This window comes from Tamandua tetradactyla, chromosome 6, assembly GCF_023851605.1.
Source record: "Tamandua tetradactyla isolate mTamTet1 chromosome 6, mTamTet1.pri, whole genome shotgun sequence".
Lineage (NCBI taxonomy): Eukaryota > Metazoa > Chordata > Mammalia > Pilosa > Myrmecophagidae > Tamandua > Tamandua tetradactyla.
In genome coordinates, this window is record NC_135332.1 from 54,794,533 (window position 1) to 54,821,706 (window position 27,174).

Here is a 27,174-nt window from a genome sequence, read left to right on the forward strand (position 1 = left end):
CTGCAGAATAGGTCTGGGGGCCCTCTCGCCCCACTGTGAGACGGACCTAAGCTAAAACTCCATCAATCACCTGGCCTCTATAAGCCTCCACTCTGACTGGTGGACCAGAATGATGTTTTGGGTTCCCTGGAATTAATGTCATTTCTGAACCAGTGTCTAATAATCCCCAAAATATCTGATCATTTCATTTTCCCCACTGCACAGGTACCCTGGTAAAAGGCCGTGAGTCTCCTTGGGGAAGGCTTGAAGGAAGATTAACAGTATAAATTTGTGGCAGTATAACAGGGTTCTCCCCCAAAGGGGCCTGGCTTCCCCTTCATTCAAGGGGCTCTGGATCTGTAAACTGTCTCAAGTCTGGAAATTGATTAAGGGGCCACGACTCCATGTTTTTGTAATTCAAGTTAGACTTCTGTTCATTTGACCTAGAACTCTTGTTTTTATAGCTCGAACAAGAATTCAGTAGACAGCCCATCTGTTGTATTTCTAGGTACCCCATGATTTACTAGCCAACGCCACAAATCTCAATCAGATTATTTTGACTACTACTTTGAGTTTGCTGTCTTTTATAATAGCCACGTCCACCCTGTCTTTGACTATTAAGTGCTGCCACCTGGCTTCTGCCAACTCGGAATCCAGTCATCCACATTGTGCTTAAAGATTCCAACTTAGTGACCACAGTTCACACAGTAATATCTGACCTACAGAGAAGTGCAACTGCAGAGCTCTTCAGGGATTATGGCGCTAGTCTCACAAATTTATTTTTCGCTGTTCTGGTAAAAGGTGCATCCTCCAGGCATTCCTGGGGTATAAGAGGCTTTGCATGATAAATCCACTCTAACATTCCAATCTCTCTAAGCCTTGGATCCCCTCATCTACATTATACCAGGGCAGTTCTGGCATTTCAACCTCAGGTAATGTTGGCCACCTTTTGATCCATGTTTCAACCAACCATCCAAACAAACTGTTAATGCCTTTTTTAACCCCTTGAGCTATAACATTGAATGCAGAATCTCTGCTTAGTGGGCCAATATCAATAAATGCAGCCTGATCCAGCCTTCTATTCCTCCCACCATTATCCCACACCCTTAAAATCCATCGCCACACATATTCCCCTGATTTCTGTCTGTATGAACTCACACAGTTCTTTTGGGGTATAACGTACCTCCTCATGTGTGATATTTTGTACCTCACCTTTAGAGGCCTGTTGGGACTTTAGTTTAGTTACAGGTCTGGAAGAAATGAGGGGTGGTAGGGGTGGATCATGAAAAGAATTAGAAATATCTTCCACGCCATTTGCTTCAGGGCATTCATTTGCAGTTTCATCTGGTGAAACAGGATTAATCACTCGAGGGCTAATCCCTTCAGGTGGAGGTTGGGTGGCCAACTCCTCAAGGCAGGCTGGTGGTAAGGCAGCCTTGTCCTCAGGGCAGACTATTACAAGGTTATCTAGAGAAGACTCAGCATGACCTAGGGTTTCCATCTCACCCCCTACATCATTTTCAGTCTCTATATTGCCACCCCATTTTTCAGGGTCCCACTCCTTTCTAATCAATGCCCTCACTTTAGTAACGGCAGACACCATGCAAGATTGAGATTTCAGTTTACATTGTAAAGTTGCTACTCTTAACAATAAGATTCTGAGTCTGATTTCAGAGATGTCAAGTCTGAGGCTACACAAAATAAGATTTTCCTTCAGGACACTCATAGAAACTTCTACATCTGTCAGATGGCACTTAAGCTTCTTGTTTAAAGCCTTGAGCCCATCCCTTTCACTCATTAATGTGTCCAGTGTATCTAACAACCAGCCAACATCTCTATACCTCTTATTTCTACAAAAGTCCATAAAGGTTTCAAAAACATTATCCCCCAGAGCCTGGCTTCATACAAGCCAAGCATTAGAAGAATTAAATGGTGATATTTTGACAATTTCTTTTGTCAACTCACTCCATGGATTGGCAGTTTTATTCTGATTATGGCAATCAGAGTCCTTAGTGCCCTTGAGTTCAGTCAGAGTAGAAAACCATTAATAAAAACCCATTTTAAAGATTGTTTCTTATGAACCATCCTGGTACCAAGTTGTATTAGTTAGGGTTTTCTAGAGAAACCGAATCAACAGGAAATATTCATAAATATAAAAATTATAAAACTGTCTCACGTAACTGTGGGAACATAGAGTCTAAAATCTGTAGGACAGGCTGTGAAGCTGATGATTCTGATGGAGGGTCTGGACAGACTCCACAGGAGAGGCTCGCTGGCCAAAGCAGGAAGAGAGCCTGTCTCTTCTGATTCCCCCTTAAAAGGCTTCCAGTGATTAAATTAAGCATCACTCATTGCAGAAGACATCCCCCTTGACTGATTACAAATGGAATCAGCTGTGGATGCAGCCACATGCTCATGATTTAATTCTATGAAATGTCCTCATAGCAACAGACAGGCCAGTACTTCACCAACCAGACAAACAGGTACCACCACGTGGTGAAGTTGACACATGAACCTGACTGTGATAGTCCACATGGGGGTATGGTGAGAAAGGGGAAAAATTCAGCTTCCCCATGTGTAAAATTCCTGATGTTCTCACAAGTAGTTGGGACCACCAAAGCAATAGGCCGAGCCATCAATCTTTGGGTTTGTTCATATGAAACTTACCCCCACAAAGGATAGGCTAAGCCTGCTTAAAATTAGGCCTAAGAGTCACCCCCAGAGAACCTCTTTTGTTGCTCAGATGTAGCCTCTCTCAGCCAACAAATCAAGCAAACTCACTGCCCTCTCCCTCGCTGCATGGGACATGACTCCCAAGAGTGTAAACCTTCCTGGCAATGTGGGACAGAATCCTAGAATGAGCTGGAACTTAGCATCAAGGAAATGAGAAAACCTTCTCAACAAAAAGGAGGAAGAGAAAAATGAGACAAAATAATGTGTCAATGGCTGAGAGATTTCGAACAGATTCAAGAGGTTATCCTGGAGATTAGTCTTCCTCATTATAGATATCACCTGTTTAGTTAAGGTGTAATAGAGAGGCTGGAGGGAACTGCCTGAAAATGTAGAGCTGTGTTCCAGTAGCCATGTTTCTTAAAGAAGGTTGTATAGTGATATAGCTTTTGCAATGTGACTGTTTGATTGTGAAAATCTTGTGTCTAATGCTCCTTTTATCTGCAGTATGGAGAGATGAGTAAAACATAAGGATTAAAAATAAATAAATAATAAGGAGAACAAATTTTAAAACAACTTTAGTAGATTGAAATGCTAATGATCAATGAGGAGGGTTAAGGAGTATGGTATTGTATGAATTTTACTTTCTTTTTATTTCTTTTTCTGAATTAATGCAAATGTTCTGAGAAATGATCATGTTGATGAATATACAACTATGTGATGATATTGTGAGTTATTGAGTATATACCAAGAATGGAAAGATAATATGGTAAGGATGTTCATGTTTGTATGTTGCTATATTTTTTTTAATTTTGAGAAAAATGAATGTATGTGCTTGTATGTTATTTTATCAATAAAAATTTTTTAAAAAGGAAGAAAAAGGCATAAGCTAATTCTCCTCCAGGTTTTGTTTAATTTAGCCCAGCTACCTCTCTGATTGCCCAGGCCACCAACCTGCTCTGAATTAAATATCCCTCCCCTGTTTTCCCAATGCCTCTACTGGTTAAACAGCTGGCAGAAGAATGGGATCAATTCATCTTTCTGGTGAGGATTCCTTTAAAAGATGGCTACTTAGATTGGGAAGGGAAGGCTGAAGCATGAGGGACAGGGTAGGGAAAGGTGCCTGAGTTATATTTCACTGTCAAGGGTAAGGTTGGCAAACTTATTTTTATAATTGGCTGCTCCAGAACAGGTAGGACGTACTCCTCAAAACAAACGGAGCCAATTCCTGTGTATTAGGCTGTGGCCTTAATTTCCACTCCACCCTACCCCTACCCCAAAAACAGGTGAAGTTGCTCCTGAAGACAATCTACAGGTTTGTCCTGTCCTGCCTCTGTTTCAGATGCCGTGGCAGAATGTGGAGCATGTTGGTGACCAGAGCCCCTACGTCACTTCTGTCATTCTTCACATTAAGCAGAATGTCCCGATCATCCGTGACAATCTGGCTTCTACACGGAAGTACTTCACTCAGTTCTGCATTAAATTTGCAAAGTAAGTCTGGGGTATTCTGGGTTTTATTGATGCTAGCCTTACTACCCAGCATGCACACAATCCAAGTGTCCCCATCTTCCAGCTGGGACTCATTCTGCTGCCTGCAGGCAAACTAATTTTAACTAGTACCCAAAAGAAGCACAATAATAAAACTAAATCATCTACTTAAAGTCATAGATAACAGTCACAGTGATACAATCATCAAACACATTAAGGCAAATAAAAATGAGTTGGACATCCTGTTATTTTTAATTATGTGGACATGAACCACCCCCTGCACAGATTTGGATAATTAAAATTATTTTTTACGTTACTAGAATAAAACTCTTTAAAAAATCCATGGACACACACATATATGCAAATTATTATTGACTGATTTAATGTATGCATTTTGTTTCTGGCTAGATTATAATCTCTTTAAGGGCAGAAACTATTTTGGTTTTTGAGCCCTCTCTTTCTCCCTCCCCATAGTATTTATTGCTGTGGCTGCCAAAATTTATCCATGTGCTTCCCAGTGCCTGCCCATGCAAAAAAAAAAAGTGAAATAAAGATGTATCCATGTTTGGATGATCTTAAGTCCAGAGAAGGTACTAGAAGTTGGGGAGAGCAAATCAGGGAGTTTCATTGGCCAAGATGGATCGAGTGAACACTGAGCTGCAGATCTTCCTGCCACATCTCATGTGTGGCCTTTTCTGGCTTGAGTTTTGAAATGGGGAAATAGTTTGGTGCTTTGCCAGTCAACATCTGGTTATAGCACCAGTTCCCCTGAGACCAGCAGTGTAGAGGGCCATAGTCTCCTCTGACCAGTTGTCAAACAAGCATTTTGGCTAACTTCTCAAGCCAGGGCTTCAGGAAGGCCAGCCCAATCCAAGCTACTGTATTTAGGTTGTTCTCATCCAAGTCCCAAATTGTGACTCAGGACTCCAAGTTTCTGTCTTCCCCAGATCTCTCCCAGTTTGTATTAATTTAGGGCTTCTTCCCTTTCCCTTAAATAAATCCTTAAGGAGCAACAATTATGGGGTGGCTTGGTATGTTAGCTTCAGTTTCCAGTGTGTCAAGAAAGGATAGAGTGGGCTCTCCAGGGAAGCATTTATGTTTGCAGTGTGGCTGATGAACCAGGAGTTGATGTTTCTTTCATTCTCTTGTTTCCTAATAGTGTTTTAGAAAAAAATACAGCAGATAAATCACATTGAAACAATTCCCCATAAACCTCTCGTAGAAATAGTGTCTCTGTAAAGCTTTACTGTGCTTAAACATCTCCAGTGTGGTTGCATAGGGGTCTGATTTAACTAATGTTAAGGTGGATAAGGAGTCTGTTTACTTCACTGGTCCCAGCCTCAGCCTCACATTCTTTCAGAGCCCTTTAATGGAATTATTAAGCCTATTTTACACAGGAAAATAAGATACCCATATTGGGAGGAAAAGAAGTGTAACAAAATAAGATATCAGTGGGTAAGAGAGATCAAATAGAGTCAAAAGGTTATTCTGGAGGCTACACTTATGAAAGCTTCCGCTAGATATTGCTAATTGCCGTGGTTTGCCAAGCTGCGGCAAACATCATTCCTGTTAACCCTAAACACCTCGGGCTCTACCTGAGGCACTACAAAAGTCTCGTGTACTAAGTTTACGTTCCTGAAACCTATAGCCTCCAAAGGTTTCCTCGGCCAGATAAGTCCTGAAACTCAGAGGGGCCAGCCTCTCCAAGGATATCAACTTATTATTCCTTCCCCGTATCCTATATTGTTAATATCCCTTTACAACATGAAAAAGTTAGAGTGGGCACGGCCCAAAGACCCCTATAAAGTTGGATAGAAATGGTGATAGCAGATACCCTTGTCTGCTATAAAACTGGAGAAGGATGAAAAGAGAAGGAGTTATAACTGAGAAGATATAACTATGACTGCTGAATCACTATATTGATATTTCTTTTAGCTTCTAGTGTTTTAAAGCAGCTAGAAGGAAAAACCCTGAAATTGTGGAATGGTAACCCATACCAAACTTTGAAATCTCTTCTGTAACTATTTGTAAAATGTACTTTAAAAATTATTGCATCATCACATAGATGCATGATCATCGTTTCTTAGTACATTTGCATCGGTTTAGAAGAACTAGCAACACAACAGAAAAAGATATAGAATGTTAATATAGAGAAAAAAATAAAAGTAATAATAATAGTAAAAAAAATTATTGCTTTTTTTGTATATATATTTCACAATAAAAATGTTAATAAATGGAAAAAAATTACCCATATTTCACATCAGGAAGAGTTCGTCCTGTGCCCTCGGAAGCAGTTTTCTGTTTTAATCTGTAGTACCCTCTCATCATTGTAAAATCCCAGCCTGAGACCAGAAACCACAGGAGCTGGAGGTGTTAGGAGACTCTTCTCCAGCCCAAGGCAATGGCTGCTACCCGCTGATGGCCCAGAAAAGCCCTTGGCTGTTACCCATCATATTGCTGGGTCTTCTTCCCCAAAGACATGTCCCTTATCCCTATCTTTTCACCATCCCACTCCCTATGCCTTAGTATACAGAGCCAATTCAGGGCCCAGACAAAGCTTATTCTAGTGTGAGGTAACTTAGATTACAAACTGTGCATTCAGTGGCAATTAGTCATGAACTCCATCTTATATTACTTGCTTGCCCTGGTTCTGGTGTAGAGCTCTGAGGAATCCCTTCCAATTAGTTCCTTTTCTCACTCCCTTCTGATCAGTAGGAGTTCCCCTAGATCTCATCTCTTTAACTTCCTTTCCTTCCCCCTCCAATTCAAACCATATATGTTTCCTTTTGCCTCCTTTTGGTCTCTGAAGCAACAAAAGCCTTTCCTGTTTGGACATCAAGATCATTCCTCTGGTTGAAACTGCAAGTGACTTCCCTTGTCTGTTAAGCTGATTCTCCTCCATTCAGTAATGGACATAATAAGACAAACTTATTATAGTGTTTGGAGGGATAAAAGGAGAGGACCCATATAATATCCTGGTGAAGTGCTGATTCTGAGCTAGCATTCAAAAACTGGTAACTGCTTCCATTAGTAAAACATTTTTTAAATTATTCATTAAGTAGACATTCACTTGAATACCTACTGTATCCCAAATACAGAATTAAGTGCTTTGGCTTACTAAGACTTGTTGCTTATTTTCCTTTGACTTACAGTCAAGTAAAAGAAAGCGAAACATGTAGGCAAATAAATATAATAAAATAGATTCAATGTTGGGATACAGGTCTGTGGATTCCATGTAGGATATGGTAGAGACACAGGAACCAACAGAGGTCAGGGCCCACCTGTGCATGACTGAGGAAAGGCTTCGTAGAAGTGACATCCTTGAGCACGGTCCTGAGAGATGTGTATTCCCTGAACCACAAAGCCCAGTATGCATGTTTGAAATTATTATGTACCCCAGAAGAATCACGTTTTAATCTTGATTCAATCTTGTGGGGCTAGACCTATTGTTTAGGGTAGGAAACTTTTTTTTGGCATTTTTTAATTGATATATATTCATATACCATATAATCATCCAAAGTGTACAATCAGAATATCATCATATAGCTGTAAATTTATCATCACAATTGACTTTAAAATTTTTTTTATGAAAAATGACATATATACAAAAAAGCAGTAAACTTCAAAGCATACCACAACAATTAGTTGTAGATCAGATTTCAGAGTTTGGTATGGGTTACAATTCCACAGTTTTAGGTTTTTAATACTAGCTGCTCCAAAACACTGGCGACTAAAAGAAATATCAAATAATGATTCAGTGATCATGCTCCTTTGTTAAATCCTACCTTCTCTCTATAACTCCATCATCACCTTTGATCTTTCTTCTACTCTTTAGGGGTATTTGGGCTATGCCCATTCTAACTTTTTCATATTGGAAAGGGCTGTTGATAATATGATATAGGGGAATGAAACTAGTTGATGTTCTGGAGAGGCTGGCTCCTCTGCATTAGAGTGGGAAACTTTGATTTGATTGTTTCCATATACCCAGTTGAGGGTGTGGTCTTTTGATTATATGGAGATGTGACTCCAATCATTTAAGGTGGATCTTGATTAGTTTACTAGAGTCCTTGAAAAGAGGGAACATTTTGGAAAAACCTCAGATGCAGAACCCTTGGAGAACAGTTATTTCAGAGCTGACAGAGGCATGGATGTTTGGAGATGTTTGGAGAAGCTTGGAGTGCCAACAGAGAGAGCAGATGCCTAGACATGGGGCAGAGCCCAGCAGACGTCACCATGTGCCTTCCCATGAAATACTAAGCAAATAAAAAGCTAGAGTTATGTCCTAGAGAACCTAAGTGAAGGCCCACAGGCATTTAGAAAGGAAACCACTGGCATCTGAAGCTGGAAGCACTGTAACCTGGAACAAGGACTAGCAGACACCAGCCATATGCCTTCCTATGTGACAGACATCGGCTTTCTTGAGTCAGAATATCTTTTCCTGAATCCCTTAGTTTGGACACTTTTTCTGGCCTTGAAACTATAAACCTGTAATAAATTCCATTTATAAAAACCTTTCCTTCCTGGTATACTACATTCCAGCAGATTTAGCAAACCAAAACACCTAGTGATGGGCATTCTAGACAAAGAGAGCAGTGTAAGCAAGGGCACAGAAGCATTTCATGACCTGTTGAATCATGGAATCACCAAGGAGCTCAACAGAGCTGAAGCAGAGTACCAGGCTTGGCATTTGAGGCCAGTGATGGAGAATTAAGAAGCTGAGGGAAGGCCTTGCCTACAGCCATTATAAATATTTTCATCAGGATGGTTTGGTCATACTGCATTTAAGTAGATCCCTTTAGCAGTGATGGATTGGAAAGAGTGAGGCTGAAGGCCGGGAGACCCATTTGGAAACTATTGAAAAACTTCAAGTGAAAAATGATGAAAATAGCAGCAGCAAGGATAATGAGTAAGACTAGATATGGAAGAAGTTCAGGGGAAAAGGTGGTAACTGATTAGATATTGGGATTGAAGGTGAGAAAACAGTCTCAGTGACTCCCTATTTTCTGACGTGGTTAACCAAGTAGATGAGCTCCAGTCTGCTAAGCCTGGGATTCCAGGGTAGGGTTGAGTCTTGGATATGCTGGCGTTGAGGTGCTAGAGGACCATTCCAATGTGTTGTCCACTTAGTCAATGGATGTTAGAGTAGACCCAAGTGTACAGGAAAGCTAGAGAGAAAGAAGAAGATGGAGGTCTTAAGCCTGGGGAGCTACATTGGAAGAGTGAGGAATGGGATGCCAGCCAGTCTTCATTTAAAGCGCCAAATCTTGCTTTATTTCCATCTCTTCATCCCTTGATCATGGGCCTTCCTGTTCAGTTCACTCTGAATTTTGCATTGATTGTAGGCATTTTTAGTTCTCATATGAGTTGTGCTACACTGTTACAAACCAGCTTTCTCTACTCTGACTTCTGTAGTTTTTTCTAAACAGCCCTCCTGACCTATTGCAAATTTACTCTCCCATTTCCCTAAATAGCATCATCCGTCTGCCTGATCCAGGTTGCCCTTGAGTCCCCAGTAGATTTTTGGGAGGTCATTTATTTTGTTTTTTGTCTGACAGTTGATCCCTTAGCAGTTATTTACTCTTTTTTGCATTGACGATCTTATAACTATCTAATGTATTTCCCACTCTTCTATCTGTTGGGGTGAGTATTGGTTTGTTAAAGGCTGTTAGAATGCAATATACCATAAATGGAATGGCTTTTTGAAAGGAAATTTATTATGTTACAAGTTTATAGTTTTAAGGCCAGAAAAATGTCCAAACTAGGGCATCCAGGAAAAGATATCTTGACTCAAGAAAAAGCTGATAGTTAGTTAATTTTTTTTAATTAATTAAAAAAAGAAAAAAGAAAAAGCTGATAATATCAAGGGTTTCTCTCTCAGCTAGGAAGGCACATGACAACATCCGTTAGCTTTCTCTCCTGGCTTCTACAAATGGCTTCTCTGGGGGGGCATTTTCTTTCTGCATCTCCAAAGGTCTCTGGCTATGTGGGCTCTGAAGCTTTTTCCAAAATGGGTTCCCTCTTAAAGAGCCCCAGTAAGCAACCCCACCTTGAATGGGTAGAGACACATCTCCATGGAAACAACTTAATCAAAAGGATCCCACCCAGCAATATTGAAACAGGATTAAAGAACATGGCTTTTCTGGGGTAAGAACAGTTTCAAACCAGCACAGAATGTTTTCAGCAACTAGTATTAGATGTCTTTTCTCAAATTAATTTAAACAGTAGGCAAATTTTGTTATTTCATATAATGGGAAGTCCAGAGGTAGGGCAGGTCTAGACCTGGTTGATTTCATTAAGGACCCAGGTTTTTTTCTCTGCTCCGCCCTGCTATCCTAGGGGTTGGCTTCATCCTCAGAACGGTAGTAAAGTGACAACTCTAGATGTTATATGTAAACACAGCAATGCCTTAAGGAAGAAGTCCTCACTGTGCAATGAAGCTCTACCCTCAGTCTGACTGGGCAGGCTTAGATAATGCTCCTAATTAGGAGCAACAAAGTCACCAAGGAAATGCCATGCTCCGAACCACTGGAGCCAAGTAGGATTCACTTCTGTAGTTTAAGATGGAATCCATTTTTCCAAACACCCCAAAGCCAGTATATCTAAACAAAATCATGGTTGGAAGGAAAAAGAAAGCAGTGGATTATGGTAGGAAAACAGTAGTATCTACTTCACTTCTCAGTTTTCTTCCTTTACAGAAGGAAGTAAGACTTTAAAAAAACAGAAAACTATGCTATTCTTTACCAAAAAGCCTGATTTAAGAAGCCTAATTTGTCACTTCTTTTTTATCCACAGCTCCTTCATTCCCAAGTTCATCACTCACCTCTTCAAGTGCAAGCCAATCAGCATGGTGGGAGCAGAACAGGTGAGATGAAATTGGTGTAGGACCTTTGCCATAAAGCTTCTGCCATGGAACACATACTTTTCCTTGTAATGTACATCTGTGCTGGAAAAATAAAATTACTGGTTTCTCCTGTTCAAGGATAATATGTGACCTGGCTGCTTCTAACTCATTCATCCATTTATTTGTTTTTATTATTATTATTATTTTTAACATGGGCAGGCACCAGGAATCGAACCTGGGTCCTCTGGCATGGCAGGTGAGCATTCTTGCCTGCTGAGCCACTGTGGCCTGCCCCATCCATTTATTTTAAAAGTTTTTATGGAGCACCTACTTTGGCATTGTTCCCAGTGCAGGATATACCACAGGAAAGAGACAGAAAAGGTCTCCCTTTCCTGGTGCTCACATTCTGTTAGAAGAGAAAAATAATATGCAAATTGACAGTCAAATGAGAAAATAATTTCAACTTGAGATAAATACATGAAAGGATGTAAAACTAGGTTATGAGATAAGAGTATTTAGGGACGCAAATGAGCAGTGGCTTTAGATTGCATGGTCCGAAAAGGCCTCTCTGCAACCTGGGGCTTGAGAAGGAGTCAGCAGTGTAAAGAGCTGAGAGAACAGTATCCAACCAAAGGGAGCAGCAAGCAAAGGCTCTGGTTATTAGGGGCCCCTTAGTGTCCATGGCAGAGCCTACTTAGGAGTAACCAGCAAAAAAAGGCTTATCTTTTTGGTTCTCAAAAACTGCCCTCCCCTTACCCAAGGCACCTTCCTTGATTATCCCAACTGTGTTCCCTTGAATTGTGTGACCATCATCTCTTCATAGTGTGTCTCATCTCAGCAGTATAGGCTGAGTTGCCAAAGCAAGTTGCTTCTTTCCAGCTACCTCCACTTTAAACTACCTGAAAATTTGAACAGTTTGAGTTTAGACAGCAATTTAAACTACTTTAAAAAGACACAAACACTCACATTCAGCCCCAATTCTGAAATATACCCATTTAGGTGCAAACTATTCAAATGCTTGTCAAAAATTACTCATATATTCATTATAATAAATCCTATCTAGGTGTCTATCAGCGTTTAGTAAATCTATTTCTGTTTGCTTTTTATATTTGCAAGAACTCAAAAACTACATTTTTAAGTAAGAAGATTATATAATTCAGGATTTTCCCATAAATCTTGCTCTCCTGCCAAACTGGTCCGACTTGGTAGAAGCTCAGCTCTGTCCCCCTCTCAGCTAAGCTAGTCAGCCAGGCCCCAGTAAAATGGCAAGTTAACATGTGTCACAGTACATCATGGGTCTTCCATGAAGAACCAGAGCTGGGGATATAACTACTGTGGGTATCAGTGATCTCTTGTTCTCATAAGAGCATTGTCTTTTTCTAAGTGTGTGGTTACTTAAGCTCATTAGGTTCAAAGGCCAAAGTCATCATTACGAGCTTAGGCTCTGGAATCACAGAGGTCTGAAGCTGAACCCTGGCTCTGCTACAGAGCAACCATTTGCCCTTGGACAAGTTAACCACCCAGCACTTCAGTCTCCTTATCTATAAAATGGGGTTAATCATAATACCATCTCACCTCAGGGTAGCTGTGAAGATTAAACAAGATAACAACATGAAGGTTTGGCAAATGTTAAACCCTCAGTAAATGCCAGCCATTAAGCTCCTGAGACCAGGAGGAGCTGTTTCTGCTTTCATTTCCTACGTACCCTAATATTTCTTCTACACAGAGCCTGCAGAGTAACATGTAGTCAATGGCTTGTGGCTGGCTGGCTGGCTGACTAGTTTTAGCCAGAGTGGACAGTATTGTCTTAGAAGACTTCCTGGGAGGTTATGTGGATTCAGCCACCTATTGTGCCTGACTATATAGCATGTCAGTGGTTTGAAATTCTTGACCCTTGCATGCCATTAGCATAGAAGTAATTCTCTCCATTGGAAACAGCAGAAGTAATACCGTGACATGATGTCTCCAGCTTCATTAGCTCTTGTTCACTGGGAATTCATTCTGTTCACCTCCCCGTAGAGTGCAATCAGAGAAGATCTGAAGTAATTACTATCTGTGTATCTAGTGAAGTTTTAAAGCTCTCAGTTGCTATGTTTCTGCCTTCAGACTTGATGAAGCCACTGGAATACAAAGTTGATTCATTGAGAACATGTTTTTCATGAGTTGCAGCTTTGCCTAGGATTTGCATGCTGATTTAGTGTCTAATAACCATGATATTTTCATTTTGTCATATAAATCTAGTATCATATCTATTTTCCTTAGATTTTCTCTTCTTTAAAAGAATGTTAAAATAATCAGCTCAGGCCCAAAGCCAATATTTTCAGAAAAATATCAGTTTGGCCAGTGCTTGCTTCTCCTTTGAAATGTGGATGAGAAAACCATCTGCTGAAACTGGAATTTTACTTTATCAAACCCCAGACAAATATAAGTGGGTGATAGGGGAGTCTCTCTCTCTACAGACCCAGCTTGGGTGGAGGGAGTAGGTAGGAACTACAGGGCAGTGTAGCCCTTGAAGGATTCCCACGTGAACTTATGGTTTAGGTGGGTTCATGCTTTCCCTGGGTATCTGGGCTCTGAAACCCAAGCTGTCATGTAACAGGAGGCCTTATTCACTGGGGCAGTGTTACCACAGGAGTCAAGAAATTCACGGAGATGTTCACAGACTGAAACAGATTCTGCCTCAAGTCATGTAACAGCTGTGAGCCAAGTTTTAACAAAAGCTGTGAAACTCAAAGCTAAGATTTAGCCTAATCTCAGCTGCCTCTGCTTTGCCACAAAAGTACTAGATCCTAAATTTAGGTTATTTTTTTATTTTTTTTAGGTTATGTTTTAATACTTGTGTCTAAAATGGGAAAGGAGACATTTTCCTGCTCTTTATTTTTTTCCTGATTACTGCATTGAATTATTTATGTTGGGCCCCAGAGTCCTCTTGAGCAACTGCAAGAGCACATGGAGCTGAATCTTACCTGTATTTATAAAGCTTCTTACTAGTTTGTGATTTTCAGAGAATCGTGTGGAATTTACAGGGTCATTAACTAGTCTTATGACCATGACCATGTATGATTGAACATATAGTAGAAATGGGATCCACTTGCACAAACTTATTATAGAGAAAGTGCCCGGTATGGTGTAGAAAAGCAGGCCCTGAACCGTCAAGAGACCAGGTGTCCAGTCCCCATTGTGCCCAGGACAGTTACGCAACCACCCACACATCTACTCAAGTGTAATCCAAAATAAAACTTCTAGACTTCCTGAAATTAACCAAGCTTCCATCTAGATTTTTCTATTTGAAAGTTTCTATTCAGAAAAGCTCAACTTTCTTCTTCGTTTTTGTTTATATATATATATGTTTGTCTTCTGTTTGAATTGAGGCACTTTCTCCTTTTTGCACAACACTTTTCTCTTTCCACACTGCATTTTGAATCTCATATCTTCCAAACCACTAACTTTTCTCTGCCTCATTAATATCTAGCCCATCTTGATTTCCATGGAACCATCCTTCTCACTGAGAGCTCAAAGCCTCTCCTGTCACTCAGTCAGAAGGACGTACCCTTTGTGCAAAACAGAGCAAGGAGGCAGGCACATCCATGCTCCAGAGGAGTTTACAGCCACTGACAAGGTCGTAAAGGACATGAGGTGGACAGACTGACCAGCACTGAACAAACGTGAAATAAGTGAATCAGTCAATGAAAAAAAAATCACAGTAAGAGTTATCTTGTTGGTGAGATATGGAATGCTTTTCTCTTGAGATTACTAATAAAGCAATGGTGTCTGCTATCACCATTTCTATCCCGTGTTGTCCTTAAAGTCCTAACCAGTCCAGTAAGGCAAAAAATGAAATTATTTTTTTAAATAAATAAAAGGCATGCAAATTAGGAAGGAAGAAACATTTTTTCACAGAGGGCATGATTGTAAACAAAAATAACAGAATCTACAGATAAAATATCAGAATGCAAATTTAACAAGATTGCTGGATATAAAGTCAATACAAAAAATTATATTTCTATGTATCAGCAATAAACAATTTAAAATAGAAAATTTTTAAATGAAACCATTTTCAGTAACAGCAAGGAATATGAAATACCCAGGAATAAATCTAACAAAAAATGCGTTGTCTTCTTCATAGAAAAATTATACAATATTATTAAAAGAAATTAAAGACCTTTCAAAATGGCAGGAAAGATCATGTTCAAAATTAAAAGACACAATATTAAAAAGACAGATTCTTCCAAAATTAACCTATAATACATTGCAGTCCCAATCAGAATCTCAGTAGGGGTATGTGTGTGTATATGTGTGTATATTGATAAGCTGATTCTAAAGTTTAGATGGAAAAACAAAAGACCAAGAATAGCTAAAGTAATCTTTAAAGGAAGAACAGAATTGAAGGACTTTAAACTGTAGAATATCAAGAGTTATTTTAGTGCTATAGTGATTAAGGTAGTCTGGTGCTGGCACAAGGGACAAATAGTCCAAAAGAATAGAATCAAGTTCAGAAATGGCTTACAAATATATATAGATAGATACTTGATTTATGACAAAATTAACATTATACAGTTCAGTTGGGAAAGTATGATCTTTTCAGTAAATAGAGCTGGATAATTGGGGGGAAATCATCTTATCTTTACCACACATCATATACAGTATCAACAGTGGAATGGATAAATATGTTGTCATATATTTATACAGTGGAGTACTGCATAGCAACAAAGAACCCATGATTGCTAAAGCAGTATTGATGAATCTCACTTTCAACTTCTATGTGAGACTAAAGCAAAAAATGTTTATTTGGTACAAAATTTATATTTTGACTAGTCACTTTCAGCAAGAATATGGTAAAATTGGTACCCTCATACTTTGCTGGTGGGAACGTAGAATGGTTCAGCTACTTTGGAAGACAAATTGGCAGTTTTTCAAAGAGCTAAACTGAGTTACCATATGACCAAGCAATTCCACTCCTGGGTATATACCCAAGAGAATAGAAAACATATGTTCACACAGAAACTTGTACACAAATGTTTATGGCAGTATTACTCATAATTACCAAAAAATGGAAACTATTCAAATGTCTATCAAATGAATGGATAACACAATGTTTTATAATCCCAGTGGAGTATTATTCAGTCATCAAAAATATATGAAGTACTGAGTCATGCTACAACATGGATAAACCTTGTAAACATGCTAAGTGAAAGATCCCAGACACAAAAGGCTACATATTACCTGATTGCATTTATATGAAATGTCCAGAATAGGCAAATCCATAAGAGAGATTAGTGGTTTCCAAGGCTTGGAGGAGAGAAAGAATGAAAGGTGACTATAATAGGTAAAGGAATTCTGCCCAAGGGAAATAAGTTTTTATGCCCACCAAAATACATGTACTGGGATGTTCATTCAGAACAGCTTCATGTAAACTAGCCCAAACTGGGAAAACTTCCAAGTGTGTATCAACAGTAGAATGGATAAATATGTTGTCATATATTTATACAGTGGAGTACTACATAGCAACAAAGAACCCATGATTGCTAAAACAGTATTGATGAATCTCACTTCAACTTCTGTGTGAGACTAAAGCAAAAAATGTTTATTTGGTACAAAATTTATATTTTGACTAGTGGATTTCCTAATATAACTTATATGAACAGCTTAATTGAACACCATAATACATGGAACCTTGAGTAGGGTATGAGATTTTATAGGTTTGTTCAGAGTGACACCCCAATAAATCCCAGAGTGATTTGAACAGTGAATAAAAAAGTATTTCCAAAGTCCCCTTGGAGTAATGGTGAGAAAGGGGGAAAATTCAACTTCCCCAAGTGGAGAATTCTTGATATTCTCACAAGCAGTGGGGACAACCAAAGCAATAAGCTTAGTCCCCAATCTTGGGGTTTTTTCATATGAAACTTATCTTTGCAAAGGAGAGGCTAAGACTACTTAAAATTAGGCCTAAGAGTCACCCCCAAGAGAACCTCTTTTGTTGCTCAGATGTGGCCTCTCTCTCTCAGCCAACACGACAAGCAAACTCATTGTCCTCCCACTTTCTATGTGGGACATGACTCCCAGGGGTGTAAACCTTCCTAGAATGAGCTGGGACTTAGCATCAAGGAATTGAGAAAACCTTCTCAACCAAAAGGGCAAAGAGAGAAATGAGACAAAGTGTCAGTGGCTGGGAGATTTCAAACAGAGTTGAGAGGTTATCCTGTAGGTTATTCTTATGCATCATATAGATATCACCTTTTAGTTAAGGTATATTGGAGAGGCTGGAGGAAAGTGCCTAAAAATGTAGAGCTGTGTTCCAGTAGCCATGTTTCCTAAACGTAATTGTATAATGATACAGCTGTTGCGATGTGACTGTGTGATTGTGAAAGCCTTGTGTCTGATGCTCCTTTTATCTACAGTATGGACAGATGAGTAAAACATATGGATTAAAAATGAATAAATAATAGGGGGAACAAATGTTAAAATAAATTTAGTAGATTGAAATGCTAGTGATCAACGAAAGGGAGGGGTAAGGGGTATGGTATATATGAATTTTTTTCTGTTTTCTTTTTATTTCTTTTTCTGAATTGATGCAAATGTTCTAAGAAATGATCATGATGACGAATATACAACTATGTGATGATATTGTGAGTATTGATTATATTACAAGAATGGAATGATCATGTGGTAAGAATGTTTGTTTGTATGTGGATATGTTTCATAAAAAAAAAAAAGGAAAAAAATTTGCCATATAGAAGATGAAGTTGAATCCTCACCAGGCCTCAAACAGCATACAAAAAAAAAGAAAAGGAAAGAAAGAAAGATTTCCAGTAAATAAAAGTACAGAAAATAATGTAAAGAATACTGGCTCACCACCCAACTCAGTAAAATCTGAGCATGTTCCCATATTTGCTTTAGAACTTTTCTTTTTCTTCAGAGCACTTCATTATAGTTATTGCCAAAGTCCCCTGTGGATCCCTCCCTGTCATTACCCTCCCTCTCTGCCCGGAGGTAACCAATATTCTGATTTTGATTTTTATCATTCCCATATGTATTTTAATATATTACATGTGCATATATCCATAAGTAATACATAATTGTGTTTTCAATGTTTTTAAATGTTATATAAATGATATATATACCATTTCCCCATTTGCTTTTTTCGCTCAATGTGTTTTTTTTTACATTTGTCCATGTTGATATATGTCTTTTGACCTCGTTCATTTTAATTTTAGTATCATATTCCATTGCATGAATATGCCACCATTTATTTATCCATTCTACTGTTGATGGACATTTAGGTTGTTTTTAATCTTTTCCTTTGATAAGCAATGGTACCAGAGATGTTTTTGTATGTGTGCAAGAATTACTCTAAAAGATTTAAATATAAGTACTGTATTGTGGGTTATGCGTATCTTCAAGTAAAAAAAAGTTGCTAAATTTCCCCCAAAGTGTTTGAACTTATGTATACTCTCACCAGCAGTGTCAATTTCATTGCACCACAGGCATGTTAACACTTGGTATTATCAAATATTTTTTTGTCTATCTGATGGATGTGAAATGGAATACAATTATGATTTTATTTTGCATTTATTAGGTTACTAATAAGGTTAAACATCATTTCATATGGTTTGGGGCATTTGAGTTTCCTCTTTCCCGAATTGCCCATTTGTATTCTTTGCTCCGGTGTTGTTATTAGGTTTGCTGGTCTTTTTGTTTGTTTGTTTGTTTTTTGCACAGGCAGGTACCAGGAATTGAATCCAGGTCTCGGGCATGGCAGGCGAGAATTCTGCCACTGAGCCACCGTCACACCGCCCTCTTGGTCTTCTTCTTATTGATGTGTAGGACTCTTGCTGTGTTCTGGATATTATTTCTTTGTCAGTTTTGCAAATAGCCACTCCTAGTTTGTGGCTTGGTTTTTACTTTATGTGTCTTTTGATATGGATTTATATTATTATTATTACTTTTTTTTTTTTTTTTGGCATGGGCAGGCTTTAGGACTCGAACCCGGGTCTCCAGGATGACAGACAAGAATTCTGCTACTGAGCCACCATTGCACCACCCAACATATTATTTTAAAGTAACAGATTTTTCAATCATTCCCTTTTATAGCTTGTACTTTTGTATTGTGATTGACATTCTTTTCCACTACTAAAGCAAAAACTATTTTTTTCTAAAAGTTTTGAAGTTTTTCTTTTATATCTAGGATTTTAATCCACCTGGAATTTAACGTACCTATTTTTTAGAGACATGTGTGGGGTTCCCTTTGAAGAACAGCAATAATCATTTACAGTGGGCTGTGGACTGCCACCACGTTGAATTGGAAGCAGTATTCTAATCCTGCATTCTTTGTGTGGGCCTCCGGTAGACAATGCCATGCTCCCCCTTAGCTGCCTCAGTGCCTCTCCCTGTGAGCCCATGTTCTTTTCAAACAGCAGATAATAGGATAGTAAGAATTTTCATCTCTGGAAACCTGGAAAGATACCAAAGGCCCCAGAATTTTGCTGGCCTACACTTGAATGACCTGCAGAGTTTTAAGCCTTTGACTAGCCACATTTACTGCATGAAATTATTCTGTCCTTAGTGTAGCCTTCCTCACCACTCTTTGAGAGTAATATTTCCATCTAAGTTATTCCAAGTAAAACATCAGTGTCTTCCCCAATATCTATACCATTGTCAAATGTATAGATATTAACTATTAAGTTAATAGTGTCTTTCATTATAAATTTATCTTATCTTTAGTCATTAATTTTCCTGTCTAAAGCAAAATACAAGGAGAATCAGAGGTTGCAGTGTTGTCTGAACCTCTGTCTGAAGAGATCCCATTCTCTGTCTGATATAATTATGAAAGATTTTCCTAGAGGAACAGGTGATAGACATAGCAAACCTCATCCTGTACATAAGATTGATCAGTATCACCACAGCTGTAATGGTGGCAGTAGTAGGAACTGTCCCCCACTGCTGCTTTTCTCTGGCTCATGGGCATTTGGTTCCGTTCTCCTATACACACTGAACAAGCCAGATATGCCCTTCTAGGCTTTAGCCTGTTCTCTGCCACCTGGTTCCCAGGAGCAGTAGTAGGTTAGCAGTACATGAGGAATCAGCAGGAACAGTGTGAGCTCTAATCCAGTATTGCCCTGTAGGCATTTACTTGGGCAACAGGAAATGGAAAGAAGCTTCCTGTCTACTTTTTCATCTAATCCTGTCCATTGTGTGGGGTACTCATTACCAAGTTGTTAAGTCTTTGGAGCTTTGATTTTCTCATCTTGAAAATGGGCCGAGATGATTCTTATTAATACCTACATGGCAGGGTCTTGTAAAGACTATATGAGATGGGACATGCCTAGCATTATTCTTGATATTTGGTGCATAGTCAGGAAAGTTGATATCTGTCTAAATAGTTGGCATTCAAGAGAACAAATGAACTAGTTTTAAAAGGAAAAAAACAAAAAAGGAAAGGCATGTTATTGCCAAGATACTAATGTCTAAATTTGGTTAAATCTCTACATCTTCACTATTATCCAGAGAAATTCAAAATAAAACAATAATGAAATAACATTCTTTGCCTATTACATAAGCAAGATTTTTATGATGATTTTCAGGGCCAGTAAGAGTACAGTCTGCACTGGCAGATGTGTAAATAGGTACATTCCTTTTGGAAAGCAGTTCAAAGATATGTATCAAGAATCTTAAAGATGGCCTTATACTTTGACCTGTCCCAAAAATGTCATAAGGAAATGACATTGACACACCTGAAATTATACATTCAAGGCTATTTATCACTGTATCCATTCTTTATAATAATAAAAATCTAGAAACAAGTAGAAGAATGCTTAAATCATACATTAAGTGAAAAAACAAGGTTATAAAACTCAGTATAGGGCAGGCAACAGTGGCTCAGTGTCAGAGTTCTTGCCTGCCATGCTGGAGACCCGGTGCCTGCCCATGTGTAAAAAAATAAAAATCAGTATGTACAGTTTTAATTTTTTATACACTCATATGCAGACTGGAAGGAATATATACCACATTTTAACTGTGATTTTTACATTCCTCATTAGTTAGTTTCTGTATTTTTCCTTTTGATGGGAATTATGATTTTTTCCCTTTTATATTTCCGTTTAGTTTCTAAATGTTCTGCTTAGAGAACATACGACACATATGGTCAGGAAAATGTTATTAATCGGCATGTGTTCACCAGGTGTTTGTCCATTTGAAATGGCTGGTAATTCTGCTTTCCTCCCACAGCTGCTGCTGGACACCCACTCCCTGAAGATGGTCCTGCTCGATTTGCCTTCCATTGGCTCACAGGTGGTGAGGAAAGCTCCTGCCAGTTACACTAAAATTGTTGTGAAAGGCATGACCCGGGCCGAAATGATTCTCAAGGTATTGGCTTGTAACTTCCTCAGAGTTTCTGTTAAAACGACTGGATATTTTATCTCTTATTCCAAGGAGTTTTGGTTTTGAAAGCATAGGTTAAGGCCTATCCCCTACTCTTCCCAAGGGATTATTCACATTCTCTGACTTAACTAGATTTTGGCGTCATCAAATATTGTTGAAAGTCAGTGGACAGTTGCTTGGGGTCAGTAATTATTTGTCAAATGAGTTCTTTGTTATAATAGGATTATCTTTTCATAAGATTTGGCCAAGATTTAGAAGTTATTTGGAGTTGCTGCTGGAGTTCTTTGCTTGCAAAGTTCTTGCAAATTCTTTGCAAGGATTTCAGGCCCAGCTATCAGTTACTACATAGTTCCACATGAGCCTTTTTTGCTTTCTATACTCTGCAACTCTAAAAGAACTCTGAACAGATGTTGTAGTAACTGAATCTAATCGGTGGGTAAGGTTTTTCTTAAAACTCATATAACAAAATATTGTAATTGGATGATAATTTTGAGAATGTCTGAAAGACTGAACATCTGCATCTGATTTGCCCATTTACTTGTTGAAAAGAGAGGGGGCCTATTTGAAAGAGAGGAAAAGGCTAGGGAACAAATGGAACTGACAAGAATGGTTTTAAAACCCAGTCCTGGCAGGCTCTTAAGGTCTGTTTCACAGAGTGACTAAAATAATGGGAGGAATAAAAAGTAGCAGTGGGAGCCCAAACATCAGTGGGACCAGGTGAGGGTAACTACCCAAACCTTGAGCTTATGGCCCAAAGAAATTGGAAACTGCTTAGTTATTTTCTTAACCCACCTGGGAAGGAAAGGATTCCATTTGGGAATTATCTGTAGACGATTTCTGAATGAACTACTCCTTGTCACTCATTGGTGCACTCTCAGGAATTTAAGACGGAATCAGTCTCCTGGGGTAAGAAAATCAGATACTACATCCCAAATCCAAATGGAAATGAATTGGAGGATTGTGATGCCATTACTTTCCTTTTAATGTGTATTAATTGATAGTTTAAATAATATTCCTGATTTTAAATCTTCAAAAGAGTGTGACAGCTTAAATCAGATCCTTTTACATTCATTTCTTAGGAATAACTGTATGTCAAGACAGAAAAGCAGATACCACATACTCATGAAATGTCTTAAACAGAAGACCCTCTAACAAAGTGTTTCACAAATGGTCCTGGTATTTTAAAAATCACCTGAGTCCCCAGCCAGGCCTACTGAATTAAAATATCCAGAGGAGGAATATGGCAGTCTGTACTTTAAAAAACAACCCAGGTGATGATTTGGGGAAGATGACAGAGTAGGAAGCTCTAGGAATCAGTCCCTCTGCCAAAACAACTATTAAACTGGCAGTAACTATCTGAATCAAATATTTTGGAACTGTGACGTCTAGTGGAACATGTGCAACATGCAGGGAAGCCTTGGAGGAAGAGGCTGGTAAATGGGGTTAAATATTGGTGAATTTCACCCAACAGCTACTATCCCTCTTCTGGCAGGCAGCAGTGAGGACTGCAGTCCAAGCTCCTGGTGTAGCTTGCTGACTCCAAAGAGGGCTAGAAGGACCGCCAAATCCCAGGGAATGTGTCTGATTGCTCATCACTGCTTTTGATCAGATACTTCAGATTGCTGGGGTGGGCTGGCTCTGTGGGCAGCCATTGTTCCAATCCCCCACAGGCAAAAGCAGCCAGAGGAATCTTAAAGATGCTGTACCTTTTTTTTTTTTTCCTCTTTTCTCTTTCATTTCCTATTTGGGAGCAAAACTAGTTTGGAAAAGTCACAAATTCATTGCTCTAGCACTCAACAACAACAATAAATAAATACCTAACATTTCCAGAGGAATGGGAGAACTAAATTTTTAGAATTCTAATGAGATAATACTCAGAATGTTTAGTGCTCAACAAAAAATTACAAAACACACAAAAGAAACAGGAAAGTATGGCCCATTCACAGGAAAAAAGAATTTGCCAGAAACCAACCCTGGGGAAGCTTATGTATTAGAATAATTAGTCAAAGACTTTAAATCACCAGTCTTAAATATGTTCAATGAGCTAAATGAATCCATATACAAAAAAAACTAAAGGAAGTTAGGAAAGTATTATCTGACCAAAATGAAGATATGGAAATTATAAAAAGGAACCAAACAAATTTTGGAACTATAAACTACAACTAACAAATGAAAGACTCATTAGATGGATTCAACAGCAGATTTGAACAGACAGAAGATAGAACAGCAGTTTTGACGACAAGACCATTGAAATTATCCAGTGTAAGGTGCAGAAGGAAAAAATAATGAACAAAAATTAATAGAGCCTGGGGGACCTGTGGGACACCATCAGGTGTGCCAACGTATACATCATTGGAGTCCTGAAAGGACAGGAGAGAGAGAAAGGGGCAGAAAAGGTATTTGAAGAAATGGTGGTTGAGAACTTCCCATATCTGGTAAAAGGTGAAATAAATATAGGCATCCAGGAAACTCAGTGAACTGTAAGAAGGATAAACTCCAAAAGAGCTACAGCAAAACATATTATAGCAAAATTTTCAAAGTCCAAAGAAAAAGAGGATTTTGAAAGCATCAAGAGAGGAGCTGCATGTTGCATATAAGTGAGCGTCAATGAGATTAACAGATTTCTCATTAGAAATCATGGAAGCCAGGAAACAGATGGCATATTTAAAGTCCTTAAAGAAAAAAAAAACTCAACCAAGAATTCTATAACTGGCAAAATAACCTTTCAAAAATGAAGGAGAAATTAAGACATTTACAGATAAACAAAAACTAAAATAGTCTATTACCAGAAACCTGTCATATGAGACATGCTAAAGGGAAGCCTTCAAGGCTAAAATAAAACGACACTGGGCAGTAACTCAAAGCCATAATAAGAAATAGAGAATATTGGTAAAGGTAACTAAATAGGTATTCCAAACAAACAGTAATCAAAAAGGAGCCAGAGTGGCTATACTATTTTCAGGCATTTAGACTTTAAATTAAAAAAGACTACAAGATACAAGGAAGGATATATATTGATAAAATGTTCAATCCTGCAAGAAGGTGTTATGATAATATACATTTATGCCTCTCATAACAAAGCCCCAAAATATATGAAGCAAAAATTGACAGAATTGAAGGGTGAAATACTTCTTCAATAATAATTGTATATTTCCAATACACCACATTCAATAATTGATAGAACATCTAAACAGAAGATCAATAAGGAAATGGATGAGTTAAACAACACTATTAACCAAGTAGACCTAATGGACATATATAGAACACTCCACCCAATAACAGCAGAATATACATACTACTTAAGTGCACTTGGAATATTTTCCAAGATAGACCACATATTAGGCCACAAATAAAATTTTAATAAATTTTAAAGTATTAAATTTATACAAAATATCTTCTCATACCATAATGGAATAAAGCCAGCAGTCACTAACAGAATATTTACAAGTATGTAGAAGTTAGCATGATATTAAGCAACCAGTAGATCAAAGAAGAAACCAAAGAGACATTAGGAAATATCCTGAGATAATGAAAATGAAAACACAGCATATTAAACTTATGAGATGTGGCTAAGGCAGTTCTCAGAGAGAAATTTATAGTTTTAAATGACTACATTAAAAAAGAAGAAAGACTATAAATCAATAACCTGACTTTACACCCAAAGAAACCAGAAGAGCCAGCTAAGCCAGAGTTTGTAGAAGGAAGGAAATAGTAAAAATTAGAGCAGAGATAAATAAAATAGGAGGAAGGAAAACAATAGATAGAATTAACAAAACTAAAAGTTGACTTTTTGGAAAGATTTTTTAAAAATCAACAAACTTCCAGCCAAATTGACAAAGAGACAGAGGACACAAATAACTAAAATCAGGAATGAGAGAGGAGACATTACAGCCAACCTTACAGAAATTAAAAGGATTATGAGAATATGATAAACAACGATATACCAAAGAATTAGAAAATTTAGATGAAATTGAAGAATTACTACAAACATGCAGATTACCTAATCTGGTGTCTAAGGGACTAGAAAATCTCCACAGACTTATAACAAGTAAAGATATTTCATCAGTAATCAAAAACCTCCCAATAAAAAAAGCCCAGGACCAGATGGCTGCATTGGTGAATTTAACCAAACATTCCAAGAAGAATTAACACCAATACTGCTCAAACTCTTCCAAAAACATTGAAAGAGGCAATCCTTCCTAGGCATACTGTGAGGCCAGAAGGACCCGATACCAAAGCTAGATAAAGACAGCACAAGAAAAGAAAGTTATGAACCAATATTTCTTATGAGTATAGATGCAAAAATCCTCCACAAATACTGGCAAACTGAATCCAACAATATATTAAATATATATTTAAAAATCCCACTATGACCATGTGGAATTTATTTCAGATGGTTCAACATAAGAATGAATCAATGTAATATACCACATTAATACAATAAAGAAAAAAAACACATGATCATCTCAGTTGATGCAGAAAAGGCATTTGACAAAATCCAACATCCTTTCATATAAAATTCTCAGAAACCTAGGAACATAAATGAATTTTCTCAACATGATAAACGGCATTTATAATTTTAAAAAAAACTGTAGGAAATATCATATTTAGTGGTGAAACAGTGAAGCTTTCCCAGTAAGATCAGGGATTCCCTCTGTGGATGCCCTCTGTCTCCACTGTTATTCAACATTGTTCTAGAACTTTTAAACCATAACAGTCAGGCAAGAGAAAGAAATAAAAGGATTCCAGATTGGAAAGGAAGAAGTAAAATTATCCCTATTCACACATGCCATGATCCTATAAATAGAAAAATCTCAAAGCATTTGCAAGAAAGCTGCTAGAACTAATAGACAAAGTCAGCAAAGTTACAAGATACAAGGTAAATGCATAGAAGTCAGTTGTGGTTCTATACACCTGAAAAGGAAATCTGAAAAAGAAATCAAGTAAACAATTCCATTTACAATATCATCTAAAAGAATAACATACCCAGGAATAGATTTAACGAAGAAGGTGAAAGACTTGTACACTGAAGACTAGAAAACATTGCCAGAATTAAAGAAGACCTAACCATCCCATGTTGATGGATTGGAAGACTAATATTGTTAAGATGACAAAACTGCCTAAGCTGTCTATACATTCAGTACAGTCCCTATCAAAATTCCAATAGCCTTGTTTACAAAAATGGAAAAACTGATCCTCAAATACATATGAAATTGCAAGGGGCCCCAAATAGCCAAAACAAGTACAAAGTTGGAGGATTCACACTTCCTAACTTCAAACGTTACTACAAAGCTACAGTGTGGTACTGACATAAAGATAGACATAGAAACTAATGGATAAAATTAAGGGTTCAGAATTAAATCTACACATATGTGGCCAGTTGATTTTCAACAAGGGGGCCAAGTCCATTCAATGAGAAAATAATAATCTTTTTAGTAAATGGTGCTAGGACAACTGGAAATCACATGCAAAAGAATTTATGTGAACCCCTACCTCTCTCCATATTCAAAAATTCATTCAAAATGTATTAACAACCAAAATATAAGCGCTAATATTATAAAACTCTTACAGGAGTACATAGGGGTATGTCTTTAGGACCTTTTAGTAGGCAGTAGATTTTTAGATTTTACACAAGCAATGAAAGAAAAAATAGGTGACATGAACTTCATCAAAATTAAAAGCTTTTGTGCATCAAAGGATCTTATCAAGAAAGTGAAAAGACAACCTACAGATGGGAAGAAATATTTGGAAACCATATTATCTCATAATGGAGTAATATCTAGAGTATAATAAGAACTCCTAAACTCAACAACAAAAAA

At 38.0% G+C, this 27,174-nt stretch overlaps 1 protein-coding gene across 1 annotated transcript in view; it reads left to right on the forward strand.

Moving 5' to 3' along the window:
• VPS53 (VPS53 subunit of GARP complex) overlaps positions 1–27,174 on the forward strand; it is a 269,084-nt gene that overhangs the window by 233,513 nt on the left and 8,397 nt on the right. Inside the window, exons 18-20 of the mRNA XM_077165441.1 lie at positions 3,992–4,140; positions 10,930–10,999; positions 21,203–21,340. Coding sequence (XP_077021556.1) covers positions 3,992–4,140; positions 10,930–10,999; positions 21,203–21,340 — 357 coding nt within the window. The remainder of the gene's footprint in view (positions 1–3,991; positions 4,141–10,929; positions 11,000–21,202; positions 21,341–27,174) is intronic.